The following is a 19,081-nucleotide window of genomic DNA, read 5'->3' as shown; positions in this document are numbered from 1 at the left end:
CGATGCTTAAGTATTTCGGCCAGTTCCAAAAATAATACCTACTGAGAAGAAGAAGAGAAATATCATTTGTCCGGGGTGGGGTCAGTGTCTTGTGGAGCAGTGAGCACAGAGGCCCTGCTGGGGCCTCCCAACCCCTCGTGTCCCCCCTGGAGGGGGGGGCACCAAGGGGCAAGGGGGGAGGTGGGCTCCTCCCTTTGGAGGGAGCAGGGGAGGGTTTTCTTCTTGTTCCTGGACCTCATCCTCTAAGCTCCATAAAACACAACCCAAATGCAAAACGTTAGACAATCTGACCACAGGCCGTACGGGAGACAAGTAAGGAAAGAGCAAAAGAGACCCTGAGCCCCCAGGGGCAGCTCATGAGCTGAGATGCAGAAAGGAAACTGGTGCGACAGAAGTGGACCGACACCCCCTCCCCCCGCCCCCGCCACCCGGTAACATTTCAAAAGCAGGAGACGGCCTGCAGAGAGGGTGGCGGACCACGCTCTCCGCTGGGGCAGAGGACGAGCTTGCTGTGGAAGAATGTGCAGAGGTCATCGATTCCTCCATCTCTCTGGGAAACAGAAAGCTTGAGGATTACGACTGGTCTCTTGATTCCCTCAGAGTTTTGCAGGGAGACCCCAGGCATCTCCATCTGAGAATCACGGTCAGCGAGTGGTGACAGTGGTGATTAAACCAGTGCCATGTCCGGGAGAAGTAAAGCGAGGGAAAGCCACCCCCCTACCCCCAACCACGGGGAACGCGATGGGGTTATCTGGAGCCGGCTGCCAGAACCCACGGTGAAATGGTGGCCGATGGTTACGTTTGTTTTATTTAACTCACTTCTGTTCAGGAAATTGCTGAACCAACGTCTGAAATAGTCTCCTCACCATAAAATCCCAGCGTCTTTGACGGAGTCCTGCAGCCGCCGAATCAAACCAGCCCCGTCCTGACACTCCACAAGCAAGTCTCCCTCTGGCACATTCTCTGCAGCTCACTTAATCCAAACATTGTCAAACGTCCGGGACACGTGGACGCTGGCCTGGTCCAGCCCCACTGCAGTCCTCTACCCCCTCCTCACCTCTGGGAGAGCCAGGCGCCAGGCAGTGTAGTTTGGCTAAAACAACCAGTCTTCCTAGAGCTGGGCGGGTGGGGAGATGGGAGGGAGTGAAAATAAACTAAAGACAGATAGCTCGGCTTTATTTATCTAACGGAGAAAAAACAGAGATGCGTAAATAACAGAAAGTGTACCAAATGGCTGACTGCACGGATCTTACACAGAAAGACACAGTCAAGGTTGCAGCTGACTTATTATCCTTGACTTGGAATTCATCAAATGGGCCATCCTTGACAAGGCACGGACTCTGTGGCCCTGTCCACTGCATAAAAAGGCAGCCCCCAGCCCGGGCTGCTACTAACTGAGACGCGGTCTCCATTCCTCCGCAGGGCTGGGGAAGCTCCACGTGGGTGCAGGACAGGCTGCTTGTGCCCCAGCAACCAGAAGCAAGCCCTCGACGAGCCGTGTGGTCGCTCAGCCGGTCAGCGGGCACGTCTCCAACCTGTTAGGCGCAAACTGCTCACGTGGCACCGCCTCTGTGCTGCCGATTCGGGGAACAATAGGGCAGAAGTAATTCTAAAAAACGATGGCAGCAGTCTCTGCAGAGTGAGAAGGCCTGGTCTCTGCACCCCCCTTTTTCCTTAGTGAGGTCGTTACGGAGCCAACAGTCTAATTCAGGCAGTCGTGTCGCCCAGCCCTGTGCGCTCCTGGCTTCGAGAACTCTGGGTGTGCAAAGCCACAACTTCCCAGAGTCTAACTCAGCCTTAAAGGTAGAGAAGGAGGAGCAGAAACTTGGGGGAAGCTGGAAAGTTAGCTGCGAGCATCACGCGCGTCCCGGTGACAATCCTTGTCACGTTGGAAGAGTCAGCAAGTCCCCGTGTCCCTCGCACCATACCGCAGCGGGCCTGGAGTCCACAAGCAGTGGCGTCAGCGATGCGCTCTCCTGGAGAGGCAGTGGCTGAGGCATCCGTCGTGTCACTCTTCCAGGCGGTTCCAAGGAGAGCACCTCCGAGAGCTGGAAACCACTGCCCAGGACCAGGGGCTCCCGGCCCAGGGCGAGGCAGCAGCTGTCACCGTGCTGGGGTGGCTCTGCCTGCATCTCGGCTGAGCTCTGGCCAAGTGGGGGCCGAGAGAGCAACAGATGCACAGCACGTATCTGGAGGAGAAGCAGGGCCGCGGCCTCAGAGCACAGGGAGGACACGAGACTTCTTGGCTCTTCCACAGTAGACGGTTCACACTCAGCTCTAAGGCATCAATGTCAAGTCCCGGGAGATAGTCACAAATGCTCCTAAACCATTCAGGGATACTCGGACGTAGACGCTGAATTTCAGAGAGTAACCCAGCCAAGGAAACCCACTGTGTTTTAAAAATAATGTATTTATAGGATAAAAAAGAAGACAAATGGAAAGAGTAATAAAAATGAAGAGGAAAAGTATATTTCCCCCCTTCCCCTTGGCTCCATTTTCTGAAGATAACTGTTACCATTTTCTTGTGTGTTTTTCCAGATTTTTCCATGCTCTCCAAGCATACACACATCCATGTATCTATATAATGAATGGATCCTTACTTTTCATACAAATGGTACCATATCATAAATACCATTCTGCATCGTTTTTCACTGAATAGTTCTTGAACATTATTTGAGAATTATCAACAGAAGGATGATACACCAGTAAATATGAGTCAATGTAATGAATCCCCCTGCATTCCCTGGTATGGATACACTCTCATTCATTTAATCAGTTCCTTAGTGGTGAACATTTAGGTTGAGGCTTTTGTTCCTACAAACAATGCTGCAGTAAAAAAAAAAATCTTCACACATATACCTCTGACTCTGTGTGCAAGCAAGCATGCAAGTTACATTCCTAGCCCTGGACCGGCTGCATCAAAGGATACGTGTATTTTAAATGCTGCTGTATTGGCCACATTGCTCTCCAAAGAGATCATGACTATTCATGACTACCCATAATAACAGCTGAGCTCACCATATAAGCGACACCTCTTCTGCAGCCAATGCAAAGAGTCTGTATCAGTAAAATGTAAAATAAAAGCACTGAGAAAGTTCACAGTCAAAATGCTAGCCAATAGCACTTGGCTAAATTCCTGAACGGGAGCTTAGATCAGACAGGCTGTTAACAGAAGTAATCGCAAACAAAATGTAACCTTCCGTAGGTAGGAGTGGGGAATGAGAGCAGGGTGTGTGGGCAGTGATCCTGTGGTTCAATTTCAGAGCGAGTTTGTCCCACTGGCTCCTGCGGAGATTTCACCCTTTGTCCCTCAGTAGTTTCGTGCCACTGGCTGGGTGACCCAGTCATTCCACACCAATCAAGATGCCTGCTTAATGGGAGAACACGGCGATACCTGGAATAGGTACTGAGCATCACAAATATACCCAGCTGCTCATTGCTTCCACTACCAGGGAGATAATATTGTGCATGAAAAGTTTTTACAACCTTAAGTTTAAAACCAAACAGGACAGAGACCTCATGGGGAAGGTTGCATTCATACATATAAATGAAGACAATAAGGATTTTTAAAAAATTTTTCTTTCTTAACTTTTTTTTTGCCTTCAGAAAAGTTGGAACTACTCTAAATAAAAAAATAAAATAAAATAAAAAACTCATGCCTAAATTTGAATCAAAAGTCTGTCTCCTCCTGATGTGCTTAACTAGAAACGTAATTGATTTTGTGCTGGACAGATAGGAAGCTGTCAAGCCGACCTTTCATTCCCAAGATCTCTACCAAAGTTGTCAGAAAAGGCAAACAGTCATTACTTTATTCACAGACCCATCAAGAGCCCCATTATTTATTTCTTCAATCATTTTGGAAGCTGAATGCAAATGCTTTCTCACTTGCTCCATCTAGCGGATCACGTGAGCAATCGCAGCTCGGATTGTTCCCTTGAGGCAGAGCCCCAATACCAGTGAAAAATCTTTATCAGTGTATTAATCTGTTTAACTCTGACAAATATTTAATAATAAAATTTACAAGCTCAGGTTGAAACAATAGCCACCATGAAGACGCATTTCTATTTCCCTTGGAGAGAAGAGAAATGCTGTTGTCAAGATAGCAAAAGGAAAAAAAGACTGTTCAGCTTGTGTGGTAGCCACAGCTCCCTAAAGAATCAATCAAGAGTGTCATCAGAAAATGAATATAAGATAGTTGGCATGGTAACCAGAATACTGAGGCAGTTCTTTATTATCTGTGTTCACATGCGTTTAGAACTCACAAATCATCATCCCAAGCAAGCAGGGGAAATCGCTAATTAATAAGATGCCATCTGAGTATCATGTACTCCATGACCACCATGGTTCGTGCCAGCTCTCCAAAGGAATGTGACTGGATAATTGCCCTAGTTTCTAACCTAATGATGTTATCATCATCTCTGCGATTCCATGACCAATTGTGTTCGCCACCGTCTCGGAGCATAGGAAAATGGGGGGAGTTTGATAAACTCAGGCTACGTGTTAGAAGCAACAGGCTACATTCCACTCAAAACTCCCGATACCGGGGATCACAGATGAGATGCAAGCTTTAAGCACCAAGCAGTCAAGCCTGTACGGCAGGAGTCTAATAATTCCCATAAATGGCAGTCTAATCAAATGCTTTACTCCTGCCTGGAGTGAGCTCGTCGTGACTCACAACCACACGTCAGCCAGCAGTGGTTTCTACCTGGTGCAGCAAGACCCTCACCCTCCTGCCCACTCAAGGCAAGGTCCCCATCGACAGGCGCGGGCCCCCCAAGGAGCTCTTCTAAACAGGTGGCTGGCGTCAACCCCAAGTCAACACGGCAAAGTAATTCCAGGTAACAACCAAATGGAAAATACCTTCCACAGCTTAGTTTCTGACACAGAGGAATCACGACGCCCATAACACAGCCAAACTCAGGATCAGTTCCGACAGAAACTGTTCCCCGTTTCAAAAAGATACAGACTGCAAGCAAAAGGGTTCTAAGAATCCCACCGATTTCCTTAGTCGTTAATGCTCACCATTCTGAGATGCATCTTGGGGCCACTTATAGGACAGGATGGAGGAGGAGTTTCTGGAAGTGCCTGTAGGAAACAGAAAAAAAAAAAAAGAGAGAGAGAGAGGGCATCAGAAGCTAGTTTAGACAAACACATGTAGGAAATGACCACACTGATATTTTTTGTGTTATGAAAACTGGAGGGTCTGAGGCTTCATATGACTAAGTATACCTGTCCATAAGTAAAATAATAAGCTACAAGAGAACATTACCCAGAAATGCTCCTGGGTCATAGGATGAGTTTGCTGGGGCTGCCCTAACAAAGCACCACAGTCTGGGTGGCTTAAACAACAGACACTTATTTTATCACAAATCTGGAGAACAGATCCGAGATCAAGGTGTCAGTAGGGTTGGTTTTTTCCTGAGGCTTCTCTCCTTGACTTGCACACGGCCGTCTTCTCCCCGTGTCTTCACATGGTCGTCCCTTTGTGTCTGTCTGTGTCCCAATCTCCTCTTATAAGGACACCAGTCATAACGGATTAGGGCTGAAGGGGCTCAGAACACGCCAGCCCAAAATATGTCACTTTGGTGTATAGATTATTTTGAACTAAAGGCAATGGAGAACCAGCAGACACAGAGAAAGCTCTTTAACTCCCCCTTACCTGCCTAAAATAAAGTACAAATTTCTCCTTTTGTAAAGGAAATTTCCATTAGTTAAGGTGTCTGTACCAGGGTGAGAGCTACTCCCAGAGCCCAGTTTTTCACTGGAGAGACTTTTATCTCCATAACAAGGCAAATCTTTTCATTTCCTCCCCATCCCATAATTTGCCTCTCCCATCCCCCAGAAGCTCCAGGCCCCTCTTTCTTTCCATAGCTCAGGTGGCATATGTCTTAATCATCTGGGCACCCGCCCCCTTGAGTCTCATATTTTGGGGAGGCTGTGCGTTCATAAATATATAATTAAATTGACTTTTTTTTCCTGTTTATCAATCTTACGCCAATTTAATTTGCAGACCAGGCACAGAACCTAGAAGGGTAGAAGGAAGACTTTTCCCTCCTCTACAGGGCCCACCCTAATGACCTCATTTTACCTTAATTACCTCTTTAAAAGACACTCTCTCCAAATACAGGTGCATTCTGAGGGCCTGGGGGTTAGGACTTGAACATACAGATTTGGGAGGGGCACATTCCACCCATCAGTCATTTACTTATGTGCCCTGGGAGCCTGGGAGATGGGGGAAGCTGATTGAAGAAACGGCGGGGAGAGGATTCCTCCCCAGTAAATGAGGGAAGTAGGCACAGACCACCTTTCTCAAAGAGTGTCCAAGAAAGAAGGCTCAGGAGTCTGGTTGGAGGGTGGCGGTCTCGGGGTGATGGGACAAGGAGAATCAGAGCACGGTGTGGTGACCCGGCGCTCAATGCCAACTGGGAAGGGAGGGGTCCAGAGAAAGAGCCGAGGACCTTCTAAGGCTCTGTGGGAGTGCAGTTCCTCTCTGCCAACAGGACTGGACTCCTCCAGCTACACCCCATCTCTTGCTGGGAAGATATGAGTAAGAACAAAATGTCCTCCCAACCCAGAAACCCACTCCACAAAAGTAGAAAACAAAGAAGACACTCTTATTATTGAATAAGCCTTAAACCAGAATGTGACATGCATCACAGGCGATTGGCTAAGAGGCTGCAAAGACAGAAAGAAACCTCACCTTTCATGTAGCCAAGCAGCTACAAGCCATTACAAACATGTTCTCAAGGTAACCGATAACTAGTCCTCAAAGAGAAGACTAGACAGCACCATGGTCACATACAGGTCATCCTAGGTTCTCCTGGTAATTGGGGTGACCATCTGTGTTAGCTAAGCGGCTTTATTCAGGGGAGAAACAAGCCACTTATATCCTTAGGACAGGAAGTGGTTTTGCAACTTGGAGCAAAGGCCCCGCTGAAGTTGGCCCCATCCTGGCGCAGAGGCTGGGAGACAGAGGTGCTGTGAAGACAACCGCATTTCCAAGAGGCGGCTCCGAGCCCTGGAGGAAGACAGTCCTGCAGCCTAAAGCTGGCTGAGACCTAGCTCATCCGCGAAAGGATTTACACACATTGCAGACAGAGGAGAAAGTACTTACAGTTCCACGTTTTCTAAGGTGACTGATCTAAAAAGAAAAGGAGACAGAGAAGTCTCTTCCCTTATTTTCAACAGAGAGAATTAAGCCTCTTATCTCTAATTTGTATTTGTCCTTATGCCCTTAAACAAGGCTCTGCCACGTCCCTCCAGGACAGAGTGTTGACGGAGCCTTCAGGGTTCAGTCGTGGCCAGGGATGCTGGGCCCCAGGGATGGAGGAGATGGGGGAAGAGGCGAGGTCAGCGGTGCCCCAATGGGGGTCAGCTGCAGCCCCCCGCAAAGCCCTTAGTGGGCGAGATGGCACCACCTCACTGCCTCAGAAGCTGGGATGGGAATGGGAGACGTGAACTGGTCAGTGGTTATTCTGCTGTTCTGAGAAACGGCTGGAGTGGTTAAAGACCCAAGCCTTACACTGATCCATCTAGGGATGCTGGATAAAGCGAAACTGAGGGTGACGGTGCATCTAGGGATGCTGGATAAAGCGAAACTGAGGGCGACGGTGCATCTAGGGATGCTGGATAAAGCGAAACTGAGGGTGATGGTGCATCTAGGGATGCTGGATAAAGTGAAACCGAGGGCAGTGGTCTGGGTTTTGTGAATCCCAGCACTAACCAGTCACAGGGTGGAGCTGGGCCTCCATCCAGTCTGTTCAGGGCTCCCCTCAGGGTCTGCAGGGGGCCCTTCACCATTACGCGCCTGTACAGCTCTTTCCTCTCCAGGGCAGAGCCAGAGGGAAGAGAAGGGACAAAAAGGGAAGTCAGACAGTCTCCTCGAGCACATCAGAGACTGACAAATGCGCTGTGCTACATCAAAGATAGCGGGTGAGAATTACATATTGTTTTAAAAGTCAAGAGGTGAGAATTACGTATTGTTTTAAGATCCAAGAGGAAGCTTCATAAACCCAGCTTTCAACATAAGCTTGTTGAATATATACATTGGTGCTTAATGCATGTCTTATTCTCCAAACAAAAGCCCAGACCCCAAATACCTCTTTTAAAATGGTCATTGCCACTTCTCAAGGATGTTTTGAATAGGAATCACAACTTCCAATTGATCTGGTGAAATGCATGAAAAATGTTTGAAAAAGGTCGGATTGTAAGTTTCTAAGAACACCGATGGAACATGATATGTGCTTGGGCTTCCCCAGCAAAGCTACCACATACTTGTCTTAGGAGTTACTTAGCGTGTCAAGGCAAGCATTTGCGGAAGACCCCCCACCACTCCAGCTGGGAGTCAGCTGATGGGCGACCTCATCAGCGGGACAGGGGCTCAGACCCCAGCTCTCCACGGAAAGACCTCAGAGCCAAGGTTCTCCGTGAACCTGTGAATCAGGATGACAACACAAATCATGAGGTTCTTGGAAGGACAGAGTAAAAGCACGTGAAATATTACCTATTCTATGAATTATAGATAGTATAATAGAAGAGTGCTTGGCAAGAAGTAAATGCCTAATTGGTAAATGGTGGGTATTATTGAAATTGTACATTTTCCACCATGTGATAAGATGCCTAGCATGCTCACATTAAACACATACACGAAAGGTTTCTGAAGATGTGTTTATTTACCCCAATCCTACCACGTGGCAGTCTGCACAGATGCTGAGCTTCCTTTCTGTCACAATGCTAACTGAAACACCTTGACGATGGGGTTGCTTTCATCTTTTCAGAAAGCACGTTTTTTCCTGCATCTGTTGATGGAGATTCACAGTTTCCTTCTGCTCTCCCTCTGACCTTCACTGTGTCTCCGTGTTCACTCGTTCAAACAGCCACCATATGTACACTTCTTTCTTTGAAAATCCCACAAGTTCGTCAAATCAAAATAACCTCATCTTCAAAGGATTTCATGTTAAAATTGAATTCAGATAAATATGGACACCTAAAATATAGGTTAGAAAGAAAAAGGGGTAGGATAAAAGGAAAATTCCATTTATTCTAAATCCGTAACGTGGATTCTCTGCGCCTCAACGGAAGTGCTGAGCCCTGGGGACAGAGCTGGGCCGTGGAGAACTCTAAGAAATGTGCAGCGGTGACTCACGCCTCATCCCTGCCCTCCCACAGACTTTGATGTAAGCAGGGATCACGGGAACCGGCTGAAGCCCTGCCAGGCTGATGCACTCAGAAGGCAGGGAATCTCCCCTCACCTTCCGCTGACAGGCTCTCTGTTTGTGGGGAACCAGACTTCACAACGAACGGCCAGAGAAGCCATTTCTCCATCTTGCCCACTCACAGGCACCCATGCAAATCCCTTTTCCGTCTCCAAAAGCAAAATAAATGAAATGTCTCCTTTCACATCACCACCAAGTGACTTCTGTTCTCATCTGAATCTCAGCTTAGGCTCCAGCTGAAAAGCCCCTCTTCTAATAAAACCTTGTCCACTGGAAATAAGGGGGAAATGCGAGTTTGCCCCCCCCTCCATTATAAGACACATCAGTACAATATGGTCACTTTCAAAATGAATCCTACCCCTTAAATTTAACAAAACACATTCAGTATTTTTTAAGCCAGGTGTTGTGTAGAAGGCGTAATGGGTACAATTAATAAAGACCTTACCTGAAAGCTTATAATCTGGAGGGGAAATCAGACAGAAGCACAGAAACTATGTCACAAGGAGTTAAAGAGGATGCAAGGCTTCTAAAACTGAGTGACTAGGGAAATGTAGGCTTCCATTAATAAATGTAGAGAAATCAAAGTCTCTATTTTTGGACAGGAGAGATATAATAGATTCAATACTGGTGACGCTGTGTTGTTTGCTACACCACGGACTTCTGTGTGAGTCTGGAGGAGAATTGTCCGCACAGAGCAAAAGGGAGCAGAGCAGAAGAAACCTGACTAACACCTAGTTTTGAGAACAGAAATTATGGTTAGTGAAACAGTTGTCAGAGAGTTAGAAGAATCAGTAAAATCTGATAGCCAAGGAGTTGAGGAAGGAGAGAGCTTTAGAGAGACAGACTGACCAGTTGTATCAAGAGGGGTGAGAACGGAGAAAAAGATGTTCTAGTATATTTACTGATTAGGTGACCCATGGTCCACACAAGATCCCAATTCATGGCCTCTATTTTAGTAACACTGGCAGCCAGGTTACCTGATAAATCCTGCCGAGCAGAGAAGGCCCAGCACAAAAAGAAATCCAGAGAAGGAGCAGGGCAGACCTCCAGCCAGCATCAACCAGCTGGACCATTAACAGAGTGGGGGGAACCTTGCCAACTTCATGTCAATTTTGGGGTGTAAGCATGCGCTAAAGGAGTCCGGAAGAGATGTGAAATTGTAATACCCTGTGCAGTTTCCACCATCCTCGTGCAACAGGCGTGAATGACCTCGCGAGCACAGGTAATAGAAAAATGTAAAATAATTAGGAAGCGAAGAGTTTGGGGTATTTACTACTTTTGTTTATTTTTAATACAGTTTTAAACTGTAAGCTTACATTATTTAATGCGTAATAATTGTTGTTTAAAAACCAGTTCACAAAATTCCTGAAAATTTAACAATTGGTTCTCAAAAGCCAGTGCACCCAACTGAGCATGACCGATCAGATCGTTAAATATTAATTTTTCCTTTCTGGTTGTTAAATGGCCACTGCCACAGGCTACTCCAGTCCCTCTTCTAGAACCTCCTGGACCTTCCCATGATTCAAAAATTAAAGAGACAATTCCTGGGGGAGGGAGGGTGCAGACAACCTTCAGGAGCCCTCTCCAATAGCGCTATGTTCTGGAAGGGTCCGCTCTGAATGCCCAGTGCCCCTGTCACTAATTATTACCTAGTCTGAATATCACTTACATAGGCATCTATGGAGAGGCTCTCTGTTGCTGATGAGAGAAACCCAGAGAACCACTTGTCTGTATAAAAACATTGTATGTTTCCATCACCCAGCAGTTTCCTCTCTGCTCACCCTCCTCTGTTCCCTTTAACATGAGATGCAGAAGACCCCTGATGAGCAACTGCCATCATCTTCCAGAGCCATTCCTTTCCAAATGCTACTGAGTCGCTCTCCTTGTTGCTAAGACCAGCTCTTAGAAAGTCACAAAGGAAGGAAACTATTTTGAATGGTTCATTGCTACAAATTCTACATAAGGAAAGATCCAAGAAAATTGTCCTAAGATACAACATCTTTGGGCCACCCTCAGCTCTGGCTTAGAAGAGAGTGAATAATGGAGCTGGCCTCCTGGCTCTCAGGATGCCTGTTTTGCAGCCAAGCACCTAAGAAAACAGGACAAATCGGGCCAAAGAACAGTTGAAGAACCAATGATGAAAATAATTAAAGTTCTTGGTAAACAAGAACTCAGTTATCAAGGGACATGAGTCAGTAGTAAGCTGAAGCCAAAAAAAAAGTCTGCCTGGGGCATTACTGGAATTCTTGCTTACTTCAGGAAAGTTCTCTTTTCAAAGAACATCTTGAATCTAAAAATTTGAGCAACGAGGAAACACAATAAAGAGATAGTTCTGCAGGGCTCTCTAATTCGGATATAGACAGCATCAGCGATTCTAGCTTCAGAAGGAAGTCAGTACAGGAATTAAAAGGTGGTCAGTGGAGGGTTAGAAGGTTCTTGCCCTGGTTTTGCTACTAGCTACTGAGTAACCTCAGGAAAAACACTCAGCGATTCTGGGCCTCACTCTTCTCGACTATCAAGAAGACAATGTAAAGATCCATAACACGCTGCAGAGTTTATCCTCAGTAGTAAATAGTTTTCAATATCTTTACGATCTGTCCCCAAATCTCCAGCTAGCTGACACGAACGGTGTTGCAGTTCACTTAAGATCAAACAGGTAAATGCAACAAAGAATTAAACAGAGCAAGTCAAGTGAGTAAACATCTGTATGCATTTTTCCTCTGATAACCAGACCCAACTTGACAGCCACTTGAGATGCCCTACGTATTTGAATCGCTCCAATATAAAGGATTTTGTTAACATATTCACAATGTATAATACCAAGGGGGGAGGGAAGCAAAGATCCAGCTGTGAAATCAGAGTCTGTTCTTCATTCCCAGAGCCCAGCACCAGCATCCGCAGGCCCCTGCAGACCCCTTGGAGTTTATGGAGCTCTGCTTGGGAAGGCCTTCGCCACAATCCATCCCAGCCGCGTACAATCTACATTTTTCACACGTGCTCCAAACTGATAGATTTAACTGTGTTAACCAGGTCAGGACTTTGAACATGCCTTTGATTTGGAGGCATTTTTCCTTCTTTGCAAAGAATAAATATGGCACAAAAGGCTCGGTCCTGTTTGGTTTTTTGTTGTTGTTATTTTTCAATCTAGTCAAAATCTAACTGGGCCATCTCTGTGGGCCGTAGAGTCATAATCTTGCTAAGATGCTTCTGTCATTTAGGGAAAAGCCAAATTTCACTAAATAGACTTTTAAGGGGCCCTTTGTGTAAATTTAATTTTACAAATAGGGATTAAATGATAACAAAAGGTCTGTGTAGCTAAAACCCCTTCCCCAGACCCAGTTCTGAGACTGGACCCACAGGCATAACCCTGAATGCTAGCTACCATGTCTTGGGGTCTGTTTCACTCCATGACCCCCCCGCCCTTCCAGTGGCTCAAGGTCAGGTGGTCCCTAGCTGCCCCCCACTCCCCGGCTCCTGCAAGAGGCCTGCTCCCAGCTCAGGCTACTCTGGGGTAACTGGTTACGGGTGCACCAGCTACAGGCACGTGACCTTGATAACCCTTTGGTTGGAAAAGAAGTGTTTTTGACATATAGTTAGGGAGGAACCTCGGGGAATGTGGTCTTAATAAAGTCACCCTGAGGCGGGTCACGCAGGAAACATCTCTTGGCAACTATTTCTTCAAAGAGGCGGGGTGACAGAAAGAGAAAATGAGTCTGTCTCCATAAACTAAAGCCAACTAAATGGTGGTGAAAATTCAAAGCTTGTCTTTAAAGCACAGGATTTCTGACGTGAAATTTCTGCTGATAACTAATGGAGATTCATTACGGGCTGAGAGGCTGTGCAAATCAGTTGTTTTCAAAGGAAAATCTTTCTGAAGTTTGAGTGACTGCAAACTGATTAATATGACCCCTTCCACATTTTTCTCACCATTAATTCTCCTTAGATCTTCCCCCTGAATTTAGGTTTTGGAAGACTGTTCACTCTCCCAGATCACAGGCATCCACCATGCTGAATAGACTGTCAGCCAGGGACCAAAAGTTCTAGAAGATGGACATTCCCCCCTGCATCCTGATTAGGAGACAGGCACCCCAGCTCTTGGAAAAGCTTCTCGCAAATGACACCGACTTTAACAGTGGGTCTTGAGCACTATCACGAACTCAGCTGTCTCAGGTCAGTGGACTAGACCAAGGTCAGACATGGAAACATGTCACGGTTCACCCAGCATCTCTCACGCACTTCCAGAGCGGACAGAACTGAGGCTGTGTGATAAGTTCTCCAGTGTGAACGTCCCAGATTTCTTTAAATGTGAAAAAAAGTACAACTTTTGAAAAAAGCATATTGGGCTCCGGAAGTTCCCGAAGAGTATAATATTAATGAGAAATTAAATGGCAGCATAGGTTGCCCCAGGGACATGCGGAACGATGCAAGCAGGTTGACATTTAATTTCACACACAAAGGCCTCATTCCAAATGTCGCTCACCACAGCGTCAGCGCATGCTGGGAGCAGGGAAGATGCCAAATGATGCAGGAGAGCAAAACGTCTGCAGGAGGCTCACGAGTGAATCTCCATAACAACCCCTGTGCTGATAATGGTGAGTCACTGGTACGCACTGTATTACAAAAGTCCCACCAGCACTGCTTTCTTAGAACGTGTAGTTTGGCAGGAAAGTTGTAGACTGTCTAACCTGTCTGAGGAAACTGAGGCTCAGAAAGACGGAAGGACTGCCCCCAACCATGGAACCAGGGCTGTCCCCGGAGTACAGGCTCCATCGGTTCTCTTTCCTTGCCCATTTACAAAAGGACTTTAGAACACGTATATTGACTACAAGTCCTAAATGGGGTGTTGGGGGCAGTGCCGACAAAGCATGTAAAATTGCTGATAATCAGTTGTTCTGACACATAAAAAGGCATTTTCATAAAGTTCAACTTGATTGAGGCTCTTTTTGAATTGACCTTTGCCCAGTGGAGCGGAGCCAGATTCCAGGCTCCAGGCCCCCATCCATCACCCAAGAATCACCCAGGTGTCTGCCCTTTCCCGACACACCCCAGGTCCTCACAGGACCCTGCCATCCGGCCTCCCTCTGAACTCCCGCTGCTGCCTGGGAACTAACCCACGACCAGGAGCAGAGCTTGCCGATGCCAGTTTTAGAGAAAAAGCAATTTTCTATCCACATGCCTAAAAAAAAGTCCATTCATTTCATTTGGGGTATAGTTGCCTGTTATCTCCAAGCTCTGTCAGAAAATCCAAAGTCATTTATACAGCAGAGCTTTGCAGAAACGTCAGGTGGAAACGTGAGTTGGTAAAAGTGTGTCTCATAGCAATTGCATATTCTCTTCCTTCAACCCCAAGTTCATTTTGTGCTGCACCCAGAGCCTCTGCCTCAGAGCACGCTCACAGACGGCGCCACCAACCCGCGCATTGGGTGGGACACACACGACTCACTATCCCTGGGTGGTTTGCTGCCTCAGTTATTTTGACTTCCTTCTCTTCCTGTGTCATGATATCAGACAAAAATCTATGATCTATGGCTAGTAGAAATCTATGGAGAAAGAATTCCTCTCCATGGGTGCAACCTTAGTATTTTCTCCTGTTGACAGAGACATCGGTCCAGTTCCTAAAGATGCCGTCTAGGGAAACATTTGGCCCTCTGGCCTCCCACGGGGGACATTCACTAGCAATTCTAGCAACAGACAGAATGGCTTGCCTGGTCCTGCCTTGCCAGTGAATAATCCCCAGGCCTAAATATGAAATTGGCATTGATCTGATACCGTTGAACTTATATCTGACATTTACGAGGGAAGAACACTTGATGCATGAACAGCGATCTGTTCCACTCTAATGAGAGAGCAAAACTTAGCAGGTGCAGCAAAAGATTTTATTTTCTACTTTCTAAATGAAAATAGTACAGAGATCTGCATTCCTTTCAGAACCATTTCTAACAAGAAAAAGAAGGGATGGATCTTGTAGATGTGCCTATGGGGACCTGAGGGGGGTACAGCCCAGGAGGTCATTTGGAAGGGGATCAATATCACAGGCTGACTTGAACTGCCTAAAGCCCGAGGCCAAAGAAGCATCCATGTCAGCAGGAAGTGGCCATGCTCCGTGGTAAGACCTCACCCCGTATTCCAAGCTGGGGTTCACTTTGCTTATCCTATGAGTGGTGGTGAAGGTAGTGTTACCGATCCTTTTATCATTCTTCTTCTCTTTCCCTATCGTATCAATCTTGTTGGACTACCAATGTCCATATCTAGTATCAATCGCCAAAACTCACAAAATTGTAGAAAACAAAATGAAAATAAGAAAACATGATGTCTGTGATAGGTTGAATTGTGACCTCCAATAAATAGATATGTTGGATTTTAACCCAACACATATCGGAGGTTGACCTTGTTTAGAGATGGAGTCTTTGCAGAGGGAATCAAGTTAAAATGAGGCCATGGGGGGGCCCTATTCCAATATGACTGATGTCCTTATAAAAGGGGGAAATTTGGACACAGACACACACACAGAGAACGCCATGTGATGATGAAGGCAGAGTTCGGGGTGATGCTTCTAACAGCCAAGGAATGCCAAGATTGCCAGCAACCACCAGAAACTGCGAGACAGTCATGGAACACATTTTCTTCACATCTTTCAGAAGGAACCAGCCCTGCAGACACCTTGATCTTGGACTTCTCACTTCCGCAACTGTGAGATAATAAATTTCTGTTGCTTAAGCCACCCGGTTTGTGGTACTTTGTTATTGCAGCCCTAGGAAAGCACATTCTCAAAGGAGGGGATATAGCAAAGGGCAATGTATCCTATTCATTCATTCATCAAGAATATATCTGTCATGGAAGATGAATATGGAATATGAAGGTACAATTTGTGAAGGAAAAATACAGGGCATGATGGAAATACACAACAGGGTTTGTGTACGTCAAGGTGAAGAGTACAACCTGTCCTCAAAATGCACTGTCTAGTAGAGGACACAGACAAGACAGCCAACCACTGTGATGCGCTTGGTGCACCATGAAGTCCAGTTTCTGAAGAAAACCTTTGTTGTGCCGGCCGCCAGGCACCCACACACCTCCCCTCGCTAGACTGGTGGGGAGTGAAGAGGGAAAGACGTTTCCTCTCCCTGCCACCTCCTGGTTTAAAAGTGGGCAGGTGGCCAGACGGCTCCGCTCAGACTCTGGTCCCAGGGTAACTGGAGGTGATGGGCTCCAGCTGCACTGAGACAGAGGGCCACTGGTGAGGCAGCTGAGCTCAGTGGGGCCACACCAGAGGGACCCCGATCAGCCTGTGGCAGGAGCTTGTCTGTACGTCACCTCATTGAGTCCTTTCCAGGGCTGACTCTCCAGGTTTTTCTTTAATTATGGGAGCTGTCAGACGGCCTTCCAATAACTCACTTTTATTCTTGCAATAATGGTTGGTACTTAATTATTATACACTGGTTCAGTTTGACCAATGGTTAAAACATTCATCTAGTTCTACGTAGGTTAATTAAATACCCTGAATCGCCATAATACACATCCACTCCCTCCAGCACCATCCCCACTGATGAAGTCCTCACTACGGTTCAGAAAGTCTGACACAGACAGACCCCCCTCCAGAGATGCACCAGGTCATGGAATCCCTTCTTCTTGGTTGGCATCTGTATACTTCCAGTTGGTAAATATTTCTAATACCATCCCCACTTACAATCACCAACACTGATTCATACAATTCCTGAACTCATGTTTGAGCACTCCAGAACTGTCTCCCCCATGCAGCATGTGGAAAAGAATGTCCTTTTCCTCCTTTTGTAAACAAGATGGAGACTCATTCTTAGTGGTCACTACTGTATGCACTATGTTTCCCTTCTTGCAACTCAAGAATCTACAAGTGAAGCCGACCGTAGCCTTGACCAGAATAGAACCTCCAAACCAGTGGAATCCTAGGCATCACCGGGGCACAGTTTACCATCCCCCCCAGGTGGAGTGGAAGCCAGGCCATCTGCTGTCTGAGAGACCTTGGTGAGTCACACCTACTCCCAGATCCACAAAGCGGAGAGCACATTGCCTATCCTAACAAAGTAACAACCAGGATTCAGTGAAACAGCAACAGGAAAGTATTTTTTTTTAATTGAAAAATACAAAACATTCTGTTAAGATGATGGATGTTTGTGTTTTAATTTGATTGCAGCTCGTTTTTTAAGTGGGTCTTTTGAAATTACTTAAATCTGAAATTGTACTAGCTTTGCCGTGATAAGAATCCCCAAATCTTAGATGCTTACGACATAACCGTTTATTTCTTGCTCAGAGGTTAATGCATGAGGTGCTGCATGCATGCCGCGGGCCCACCACAGCTCTGCTCCAAGGTGCGGCTCTGTCGCGTGTGTCCCCTCAGGCCAGGGAGCAGCCTGCGCGTTGGCCATGCCTGTCCTCTGGCAGAGGTGACGAGCTATTGCATTTAAAGGTTCTGCCCTGACCCAGCATATGTTAATCCACTCATAGGCCATTGGCCAAAGAAGTCACGTGGCCAAACCTGACAAAGAGACTGGAAGTCCAGTCTACCTACAGGACGGTAGTGACAGTCACATGGCTACAGGTGGGAAATGTAACCCTCCTACAGGGAGGGACGTGAAGAGTTGGAGGCCATAACATAGTCTATGGCTGAAATGCTGCCCTCAGTGGTCCTTTCTGGCTTTGTCAATATTCAACTTCCCTGGCCTTGCCCACCAGTACCCGCTCTTCCCACCTCCATCACCACCAAATCCTGGTCCGTTAGACTATTCTGAGTTCAGAACATTCAACAGCTCAGCAGAGTTTCACTCCTTGGTCCTTACCATCCTCATTCACGGGCCTCTCTGATTTTCCAGATTAAAAAAAAGAAAAAAGGGGAATTCCCTGGTGGTCCGGTGGCTGGGACTCCACGCTTTCACTGCCAAGGGCCTAGGTTCAATCCTTGGTCAGGGAACTAGGATCCCACAAGCCGCACGGCACGGCAAGAAAAAAAAAGAAAAAAAACAAGCAGAATATGCATATACTTCACCTCAATTCCTGCATGACCTCAGGGGGAACCAGAAAAGGGAAGAGAAAGACAAATGGTATCTTCTATTTAAGCATCAAAGTTGTCTGAACAATCTCGGAACAATCCCCAGGGGGTTTCTGAATCTTGACCTGATCTTACATCTGTTTATTCCAACATTCGGTGAGTTCTAAGCCAGGCAGGTGCTTGGCAATAGAGACATAAAGAAGAACGACACAGTACCTTCCCTCAGAAAACGCACAGGCGGGTGGACAATGCAATGAGCATTTGTATGCGCTGCGATGGGGGATGTAATGAAGGATCGTCCGCCTGTACCAGGTCCACCCAGGAAGTTCTGCCTACACCAAGATCAGGAGGACAGGTAGAGAGCACGGTGTCAGGAAGAGAGGCCCCATCTCTCATGGCTTCTGTCCCAACACCACCTGCTCCAGCCAGGCCAGCACAGTCAGCGTAAACGCTCACACATGTGGGTCTGTACTTGTGTTGTCTGCGCCATTGTTTCCTCCATCTAAGATGCCATTCTCTGTCTACTGCAATCCTAATCATCTCCTGAGGTCCAACACAAATGATTCCATCTTGACTTGGCCAGTATCTACAGGGGAAACAGAATTTCAAGTGTCCTGAAATGGAAGTTCATTTGAAAATTAACGGTTCCAGGCCAGATGGAATTATTGCCAATGGGCTCTCAGGCATGAGCCGGTAATCCGCTCTAATTCCAGCTTCCATCCCAGACTGGTCCTGGAAGTGGCCAGTTTGCAGTGATTAGGTTGGCTGTGCTAACACCAGGGGATCTGGAATCTCCCTTATGCACTGGGTTAGGCTGTGGCAGTATATTTGGCAGGTACAAACGTGG

At 46.7% G+C, this 19,081-nt stretch overlaps 1 protein-coding gene and 1 long non-coding RNA gene across 8 annotated transcripts in view; one reads left to right on the top strand and one right to left on the bottom strand.

Moving 5' to 3' along the window:
- Positions 1 to 19,081, bottom strand: part of FBXO15 (F-box protein 15) — a 310,107-nt gene that overhangs the window by 104,869 nt on the left and 186,157 nt on the right. For 6 of the 7 annotated variants that reach the window (XM_082415911.1, XM_082415913.1, XM_082415907.1 and 3 more), the window contains one exon: positions 5,023 to 5,085. In XM_082415911.1, the coding sequence (XP_082272037.1) occupies positions 5,023 to 5,085 (63 nt within the window). Of the gene's footprint in view, positions 1 to 5,022; positions 8,987 to 19,081 lie in introns of those variants that run through there. The other variant, XM_082415904.1, reaches the window with a different exon arrangement.
- LOC309639131 overlaps positions 1 to 19,081 on the top strand; it is a 253,725-nt gene that overhangs the window by 204,797 nt on the left and 29,847 nt on the right. The gene's annotated exons all lie outside the window — the stretch shown is intronic.

Source organism: Balaenoptera physalus, assembly GCF_965194825.1.
Source record: "Balaenoptera physalus genome assembly, chromosome: 12".
Lineage (NCBI taxonomy): Eukaryota > Metazoa > Chordata > Mammalia > Artiodactyla > Balaenopteridae > Balaenoptera > Balaenoptera physalus.
This window is presented reverse-complemented; position numbering and strand designations above follow the sequence as displayed.